The sequence below is a fragment of the Gymnoscopelus microlampas genome (assembly GCF_963454915.1).
Source record: "Gymnoscopelus microlampas genome assembly, chromosome: 22".
NCBI lineage: Eukaryota > Metazoa > Chordata > Actinopteri > Myctophiformes > Myctophidae > Gymnoscopelus > Gymnoscopelus microlampas.
In genome coordinates this window covers 38,617,183-38,627,182 of record NC_139959.1, presented here as the reverse complement: position 1 = coordinate 38,627,182, position 10,000 = coordinate 38,617,183, and the positions used below count along the sequence as shown (strand labels likewise).

General features: G+C 42.7%; 1 protein-coding gene across 8 annotated transcripts in view; it reads left to right on the top strand.

Moving 5' to 3' along the window:
- Window positions 1-10,000, top strand: part of LOC311038507 (receptor-type tyrosine-protein phosphatase mu-like) — a 131,409-nt gene that overhangs the window by 40,060 nt on the left and 81,349 nt on the right. For all 8 annotated transcript variants that reach the window (XR_014600065.1, XR_014600066.1, XR_014600067.1 and 5 more), the window contains exons 3-4: window positions 1-40; window positions 1,275-1,390. The exon at window positions 1-40 is cut by the window's left edge and continues 110 nt beyond it. Coding sequence is in view for 1 of the 8 variants with exons in the window: in XM_084048078.1 (XP_083904204.1) it covers window positions 1-40; window positions 1,275-1,390 (156 nt within the window). In the remaining 7 variants the exon portion in view is untranslated. The remainder of the gene's footprint in view (window positions 41-1,274; window positions 1,391-10,000) is intronic.

Sequence of the window (10,000 nt, the reverse complement as noted above, 5' to 3'; positions counted from 1 at the left end):
TACCTGACCCCACCTGTCCAGCTGTATGTCTACGTTAAAGGTACAGTATACCTTTAAATACTACCTATTAAAGGAATATTTCAATTATGTACTACGCATGATAATGCAGCATGGCAGATCTACAGTAGTAGGAATACATTTCCTACCAGACAGAGCGGAGGATCGTCCCCAAATATTTTGGATTACAGCTGCTTCCAATAATGAATTAGGCTACATTGCACATAAGTACTGTAGGTCAAATCTATTAAGCATGTGTCACTCGCTTGTAAAAATGATGCTATCTTAGAATAGATCTAGACCTATTTGGCAGTGCAGAAACATAATTGCCTTGACATTAACGAGCGTCAACGAGCATCAGTTGGACACAGACACACACACACCTGCCCTCTGCAGGGTTTTTCAACTGATTATGAACCAGGGACCACCACCCTGACTGAGAATCACCTGAGGACCACTGTTGTGTTGGGAGGGGTGATATGGGGGGAAAAGCTTGAAATTGAATAATGACTGTTAAGGGCTTAATTTAATTTGTTAATTCGAGGTGAATTAAATCAAGCTCTTAGCAGTTATTATTTAACTGAGATATGCTAGTAGTCCAAAGCTCAAAAACTCATGTTAACTTATTCATTGCAACTTGTATGAGCGAGCCAACACATGCGATTGATTATCGCCACATTTCCTAATAATGGTGACTCAACCAGGCAATCCGTTACAGTTTCCCACCCAATCCCTTCAGATTCTAGCTCCCATTTCTGTGGAAGTTTTTGACATCCGACTTCCCAGTAACTGCCAACATTGATCATCATCATCATCATACATCATACTGTTTCTCAACTAGTGGTCGATAAAATAGAATAAAATACAAATCTTCACTTTCCTACATAACTAAATGCATGGTCAGGGACCACATGCAATACCTTCACGGACCACCGGTGGTCCACGGACCACCAGTTGAAAACCCATGCTCTAAAGTGACTGGAGTGACTTGAATATGATGGAATATGATTAAGAATTACTGTGATTATGGTAAGCTCACATTTCATATCGCACACACCATACATGTAACTTTCACTGACCCCCTCCCAAAACATTTTTTTTTCAAAAAATATATTCTTTACATAAAATATATTTTTTAGAAAAAGTAGAAGGTCGACAAAGCCGGATGTACCACGTGTATTTGAACCAATGACCTCCAGCTACTTTACCACTGTGCCACCAAGCGCCAACAGTATTAGTATTTTTAAATGGCGGTATTTGTTTATCGTGTCTTCCAGAGAACAACGGGCGATTGGGTGTTCCCGTCTTCAACACGTCAGGCCACGCCCCCTACCACAACACCTGGAAGGAGGTGGAGCTTGCTGTTTCAACATTCTGGCCATACTACTACCAGGTAACACACACACACACACACACACACACACAGTGCCGGCTGCAGACAGTAATAAGCAGGGGGGCATTAATTATTCTAGGGGGGGCACCTGCCTGTCCCTCACGCACGCGCGCGCAGCGCGCGTGCGTGATGGACCCGTGCGTGCCGGCGCGAAGCGCCGGCGCGCGATTTTTTTCGGTTATTGGATGGATATTTTACTTTTTTGGGGTGTTTTGTAACTCTATTTCGGTTAATTCGGTTCATTTACCTTGCCCCTATATGCACCAACAACAAATACAATTACAGCATTAGGCCTATAATGTCTTTAATGTAATGTCGGCATTGCATCTCCACAGGCACAGACTCCACAGCGGGAGAAAAAAAAGGCAGGCTATACTGCGCTGCGCTGCGCTGCGCTGCTTGAAAAACATTAAAATAATAAAAACATCTGGCCAATCTGAACTGGGGGGGCACAAAGTCTAATCTGGGGGGGCATTGCCCCCCAATGCCCCCCCATAGGGCCGACACTGCACACACACACACACACACACACACACACACACTTTCTGAGTGGTGTAGAGAGCTCATTACTGCTGGTGGACTTGTACAGTATGTGTTGTGAGCTCAGCTTTTCGATTGGCTATTTTCGAATAGCCGAAGTATGACAGGGACTACGTGGTGAATGTATGTTTTGCAATAATTAAACAATGTATATAACTAGTAGGTATTTCTAGTTGGTTTGCTTCTGTGATGTAGTGGAGTTGACGTTTAAAGTATCGAAAAATGTAAAATACTCCAGTAGAATAAGTGCTTCAGTAAATGCAATTAACCACTGGAAATATGATATTTTAATTGCTTACATTTGTACTCTCTCAGAGTTAAATGAAGACTGTATGGATTTGACTGTGACAAATGGAAAATCTGCACTTGGAATGTTATTTTAATCTTTTTGTTCTCGTCTGTACATGTACCATATAATTACATTTGTATTTAATTGTTTCAATACTTAATCAGTATGTACTGTAGTTATTGATATGGGGGCATAAGGTTTAACGCAAAAATAGAACTCTCTCTCTCTCTCTCACTCTCACTCTCACTCTCACTCTCACTCTCACTCTCACTCTCACTCTCACTCTCTCTCTCTCCATCAGAAAGCCAATTACATCCCAGGCCAAATGTTTTGCCCGCACCCCCTCAGGTCAACTGTGTGTGTGTTGGTGTGTGTGTGTGTGTGTGTGTGTGTGTGTGTGTGTGTGTGTGTGTGTGTGTGTGTGTGTGTGTGTGTGTGTGTGTGTGTGTGTTTGACCTGCCTGACTTCACAAGCTGATGACGTATTGACTGGTGTGCACATGAGTACAGACACGCACGCGCACGCACGCACACACACGAACACACACATGCACACGCACACACTGGAGAGAAAAATTACGGAGAAACAGATTATGACAAAAATACATTTCTGTCTGTCTGATTTCTCTCTCTGTCTCTCTGTCTCTGCTAAGCAGTAGCCGTAATGACGTTTACAAACCAACGAGAATTAATTTAGGTCCCATGTGCATGGATTAAAATTCTCCGCTGTGGCGACGAATTTCCGTCATTAGGATTCCATCTAAGCTATATATGAGATCAGTGTAGATCCACAAAAAAATACAAAATAAAGTGGGTTGGGTGGGAGTGGGTATCGGTCAATATACAGAATAGAGTAGGTTACTATTAAAAATTCAATAATTCTCAAGGGCACGGTGGCGCAGTCGGTAGAGCTGTCGCCTCACAGCTATAGAAGGTCCTGGGTTCAATGGGGATGCTCTGTGCGCTGGGGGCGTGTCTCCTCCGCATCATCTGCGCATATACCCTGGGTGGGGTTGGCCAAAGGGCCTGCTCTGTGTGGAGTTTGCATGTTCTCCCCGTGTCTCCTACGGTAGTTAATACCCTCACAAAAACATCTAGTAACCGCCTCCCCCATGACAGCCTGATGGAGGGGAAAGGAACTGGTTGGAATAACGTGTTCCTTCCACGCACTACGTATTACCGGGGAAATCCCCCCATGTAAGGTGACAAGAAGGTCAGTTGGCTCTCATGCACTGAAGGAGGCATGAGCTCGGCCCTGGGCTCCCTAGGCTGTGGGGGGAGTGTAGCGCCCAGGATCACTTAGAAAATTGGCATTGGGTGAAAAAGGGTTACAAAATCGTGGGATAATAAAAAAAAAAAATCTCAATAACTCTCTCTCTCTCTCTCTCTCTCTCTCTCTCTCTCTCTCTCTCTCTCTCTCGGTTGGTCTCTTGTATCAACAGGAAGTTGTCATCAATGTTTAGTCCATCACTGATTCCTATTGATATTATTGAATGACCGTGATTGTGAATCACAATCAACACCTGGTTTGTGTGTGTGTGTGTGTGTGTGTGTGTGTGTGTGTGTGTGTGTGTGTGTGTGTGTGTGTGTGTGTGTGTGTGTGTGTGTGTGTGTGACCTAGTTTTATTAACCATGACTAGGAGCAGGGTGGTACTTCCTGTCAGCTCTGGGCTTCAACAGGAAGTGTGTGTTGCCAGTTTCTGTGATAAGACACACACACACACACACACACACACACACACACACACACACACACACACACACACACACACACACACACACACACACACACACACACACACACACACACACACACCCGATGACATAATTTCCTCCACTCTTTTTGTCACTGCTCTCTCTCTCTCTCTCTCTCTCTTTCTCTTTTTCTCTCTCTCTCTCTCTCTGTCTCTCTGTCTCTCTGTCTCTCTGTCTCTCTGTCTCTCTGTGTCTCTCTCTCTATCAATTCAGTTCAGTTCAGTTCAATTCAAAGGAGCTTTATTGGCATGAGAAAACGTACATTTACATTGCCAAAGCAAAAAAAATGGAACAACACAATCACAACTTAGGAAGGAAACTATCTTACAAAACTAACATACATATAACACACAAACATTATAGTCAGAAATAGTTATATATCCACATAGGAAAGGTTAGCTTAGTATAAACTTTTGAAACAGTCGACTGCAGTATTTCAATGTTTCGCATTCACTTGGTATAAAACCTCTGTGACAAGTAGTAGCTTGCTCTAGTTCACATGTACCGAGGTCACCGAGGTCATTTGGTGTAAACAGTGCAGGGATACACACAATGATTTTAGTCCTTAAGGTGGATGGACATTAGACATCCTTCTCCTGTCAGCAACAGCTCACAATGTTTGCACATTGTTGTACTTCACCCAACAGATATAGGAGTTTTTTTTTCTTTTGTCTTTAGTCGTGTTTTCAAACTCTCCTTGGGTGATCGTAATCTGTGGGAAGTATGTGTCTCTGATGTCTTGGAAAAGTGGGTAAGTGGTTAGGAAGTGTAGCTCACTTTCTATACCTCATTTTGAGTGCAGTGGGTGCACACCGCATAGTCTGTCTTCTCTAGGGAGCCAGGTCTGCCTATGGCAGCCTTTCCCCCGATTGCAAGACTGTACATAGTCAACATTTTCCTCAGTTTTGTATCAGTCACAGTGCTCAGGTATTCTGCCACTGTGTATTCTCTATTTAGAGCTAAATAGCATTCCATTTTGCTCTGGTTTTGGGTAGATTCTTTTCCAGTGCCAGATCGTTTTCTTTTTGTTTTCTTACCATTGGGTTTAGCCTCGTTTCGTTTTCCGTCTGGTGGTTGTGCTTTGTTTTTGTGAACGGAGTTCCAGAACTAACTGGCTGAGGGGACATCTCTCTAGGGCAGGGGTCTTCAACGTTTTTCAGGCCAAGCCAAGGACCCCCTAGCTGAGAGAGAGATGAAGCAGGGACCTCCACTACATATTGTATTTGTGTTAAATGTGTGTTTTCAGACATTTAAAAGAGAAGGTTGTGTGCACATCCCACGCCTGTATTTTGGCCAGGTGCTGGACATCAAGGAGTGATCAAGGAAAAGAAGGAGGAGGTCCGCAACACTGTTTCAAGCTCCAAGAAACTCTTTTTTAATAATGCAACGTTTCGACCCTTTAGGTCTTCATCAGGCAAAATTTATATTACAATGACAGACAAAAGCATCATATATATACACAAACATTCACTAATGAAAATGTACAACACCTGGGAGTCAGGAGGAGCAAAGAAACACCCTTCTCCAATCCCAGGGGCAAAAACACTTGTCTACACCCCTCTGGGGAGTGTTCAATGCATGGCAAAGAATAGACTTTTCACATTTGATTAAACATATTAGACACTAATAGCCAGTCAATACATTTGTGAAAAAACAACAATAAGAACAGTTAAAAGTCATAAATGGTGATATAATGTATAAGCTAAACAACAAACTAGAGGAAAGGTTTAATATCAAATTCCTCATTTAGACCATCAGGAGACATGGTATTGAGGAGATAAATCCAATAGGTCTCACGTTGGAGAAGTAACCTTTCAAGATCTCCACCTCTGGGTGGCTTTTCAACCTTCTCAACACCAACATATCGCAAGTTATTAAGATTATGACCAGCCTTTTTAAAATGAGCAGCAACAGGATTACGTTCATCACCTGTTCTAATACTACTCCTGTGTTCAGTAATCCTGGTGCGCAGAGCCCGGGATGTCTTGCCTACATATGCCAACCCACAGGGGCACCGGATGAGATATACCACATGCGTTGTGCTGCATGTAATCGCACCACGTATGGATATATCCCGGCCGGTGTGAGGATGACTAAAAACCTTGCATTTTTTTGTGTATGTACATTGCATACAGTTACCACACCTATAGTTACCATCTGGTACTACTGGGAAATTGGAAACACTCTGAGTGCCCAGATCTGATTTAACCAGACTGTCCCTCAAATTGGGAGAGCGTTTAAACACAAGTCTTGGTTTTTCTGGAAAAGCTTTTTTCAACCTTGGATCAGATTGGATAATGTGCCAGTGTTTTTGAATGGCACCTCTAAACTGTGAGCCCAGTGGAGAGTACTTGGTACAGCACATAGGAGGGTTGTTACAGGTATTCTTATTTTTGGGGCGCAGGCAATCACTTTGTGTAACCTGGTCAAACCTCTCACTAGCAGCATCCACCCACTCTTTTTTATAACCTCTACTGAGGAACCTATTAGAAAGGTCTGTTGCCTGTTTTTTGTATGAGGCCTCCTCACTACAGATTCTGCGAACCCGGTGGAATTGGCTGACTGGCAAACTTTTAACCAAAGGCTGTGGGTGAAAACTATCACCTCTTAGGAGGGAATTACGGTCTGTGGGCTTGCGAAACAGGTCAGTTTGAATAGTGTTGTCCCTTTTGTAAACTTGTACATCGAGGAAGCTTAAACGCTCCCTATTAAACTCCAATGTAAACTTAAGATGGTCATTACAGGAATTTAAATAATTGTGAAACTCTGTCAATTCCTCCACACTGCAATCCATAATCACAAAGATGTCATCAATATACCGTCTATATAATAACATTTTGGAGAAAAAAGGATTCACAGGGTTCAGCACATAATTGTGTTCGAAAAAACCCATATATAGACATGCATAGTTTGGCGCCATCTTGCTGCCCATTGCCGTTCCTTTCAACTGCAAATAAAAATCCCTCTGAAAACGAAAATAGTTATGAGTCAGTACCATGTCTGCTAAATCCAATATACATTCTGTACTAGGTTTGGATGCAGGTGGGCGTTGTCTAAGAAAATACTGGAGAGCCTCAAGTCCACCCTCATGAGGTATATTAGTATACAGGCTCGTGACATCAAAAGTGGCAAACAAAGATGAGTCAGTCATATTCCCAAAAGATTTTAACAGGTTAATGAAGTCTATAGAATCCCTTATGTAGGAGGGCAAACTTGTAACCTCTGATTTGATAAAATGATCCACATATGCAGAGATGTTCTCTGTGAGGCTACCAATTCCACTCACAATGGGCCTACCAATGAGAGGAGTAGTTAGACCCTTATGTATCTTTGGAAGGGTATATATGACTGGAATCACAGGGTGATTAACCTTCAAAAATTAAAAAACACTCTGATCAAATTCAGAGTTGTTAAGGTGAGAAGATAGTTTAGAGTGCACATGAGATTTAAACCTTAAGGTGGGATCAGATGGCAGCTTCTCACCAATTCCACTCACAATGGGCCTACCAATGAGAGGAGTAGTTAGACCCTTATGTATCTTTGGAAGGGTATATATGACTGGAATCACAGGGTGATTAACCTTCAAAAATTAAAAAACACTCTGATCAAATTCAGAGTTGTTAAGGTGAGAAGATAGTTTAGAGTGCACATGAGATTTAAACCTTAAGGTGGGATCAGATGGCAGCTTCTCATAGAAGGTGGTATCATTAAGCTGTCTACTCATTTCAGATACATAATCATTGACATTTTGCAACACAATAGCGCCCCCCTTATCAGCAGGACATACTACAATTTTGTTATCCTTGCTCAGGTCTAATAATGCATCCCGTTCAATTTTGGACAAATTATTGTACACTTTATATTCCTTTTTCTTTTTTAATAAATTCTTCACATCATTCTCCACCAACCGGCAGTAAGTATCTAGTGAGGCATTGCGATTTTTGTAAGGAATAAATGTGGATTTCTTCTTGAAGGGAGTATAGGTAGGACCACTGAGAGGGGCCGGGGGAGTATCAGAGTCAATGTCAGGGGGAGGGGCAGGATCCACAGACTGGACATTAGTAAGGGGACCATTATGCATGTTAGAGTGAAAAAATTCTTTCAGCCTTAGATTTCTAAAGAACTTCTGAAAGTCAATGAAGGTCTCAAAGTCATTAGCATTTGTGGTGGGCACAAAACTCAGTCCCTTACCCAAAGCTGATGAGCAGGCCTCAGACAAGGTCTTATCAGAAAGGTTAATTACCGATGTCTCCTCCTCCCGCTCCGGGTGAAGCTGTCGTCTTCGCTGACCTCTCCTACATCTTTTATGTTTGGAAGGCCCTTCTTCCAGTGATATGGTTTTCTTTGTTTTGCGTGGGCCTGTCCTAAAAAAGATGCTCCATGTCCTGATTGGCCACTCGTATCAGAACCAGAGTCGTGGGAGGGAGATGATGGCCTAGCTCTGTGATATCTCTGCTGCCGGTGTTGTTTTCGGCGCCCTTGTGTAGGACGCTGTTCTTTGTTCCGTTGTGATTGGCCTTGCTCAATCCGTTTTCCATCTTTCCAAAAGTAGATTTTGTTCTCTTGGTAATCTAAGGTGTCACGTTCAAATTTGGATTTTTTGGATGTTCTAATATCACTGGAAAATTCAGAACGGTGCCGGTCTAGGTCTTTCTTGAACTCAGCCCATTTCTTCTTATCCAAAACTTCTTCTGCTAACTGGGCCTCTATTTGTTTGGCCTCTATACGTGTTTTATCACCTTGTTGTGTAAGTTCATCTATGACGAGAGCCATCAGGTCAAAAGAACATTTGTTCAGTATCTCACACCAACGTTGACAAAAAATTGGGTTATCTGCACCAATTGCAGGTGCCTTCTGTAGCCTGAGGCCACGAGGAATAATCTTTTTCTTGAAGTAATCACTCAGTGCTACAGCATGAAGGTAATGTCTTATCTCACGCTCTTGTAGGTTGTATAGCTTCTGGGTAAGCTCATCAACATCTCTGAGGGTTGAGGTTCCTTCCACCTCATCAAAAATGGAATCTTTCAGCATTATGCGGGAGTAATCTTCCTCGCTGTATTCAAACCTTCCATATTGACTTGTAGGGATGCCTTCGTCTGTCATGTTGCCAAAAAAGTAGTAGTTTCAGGTAGGAGTCAGGAGGGAGTGCCACACAGAATAAAGGAACAGTTCAAAGAGAAGGTTGTGTGCACATCCCACGCCTGTATTTTGGCCAGGTGCTGGACATCAAGGAGTGATCAAGGAAAAGAAGGAGGAGGTCCGCAACACTGTTTCAAGCTCCAAGAAACTCTTTTTTAATAATGCAAGTTTACATTGGAGTTTAATAGGGAGCGTTTAAGCTTCCTCGATGTACAAGTTTACAAAAGGGACAACACTATTCAAACTGACCTGTTTCGCAAGCCCACAGACCGTAATTCCCTCCTAAGAGGTGATAGTTTTCACCCACAGCCTTTGGTTAAAAGTTTGCCAGTCAGCCAATTCCACCGGGTTCGCAGAATCTGTAGTGAGGAGGCCTCATACAAAAAACAGGCAACAGACCTTTCTAATAGGTTCCTCAGTAGAGGTTATAAAAAAGAGTGGGTGGATGCTGCTAGTGAGAGGTTTGACCAGGTTACACAAAGTGATTGCCTGCGCCCCAAAAATAAGAATACCTGTAACAACCCTCCTATGTGCTGTACCAAGTACTCTCCACTGGGCTCACAGTTTAGAGGTGCCATTCAAAAACACTGGCACATTATCCAATCTGATCCAAGGTTGAAAAAAGCTTTTCCAGAAAAACCAAGACTTGTGTTTAAACGCTCTCCCAATTTGAGGGACAGTCTGGTTAAATCAGATCTGGGCACTCAGAGTGTTTCCAATTTCCCAGTAGTACCAGATGGTAACTATAGGTGTGGTAACTGTATGCAATGTACATACACAAAAAAATGCAAGGTTTTTAGTCATCCTCACACCGGCCGGGATATATCCATACGTGGTGCGATTACATGCAGCACAACGCATGTGGTATATCTCATCCGGTGCCCCTGT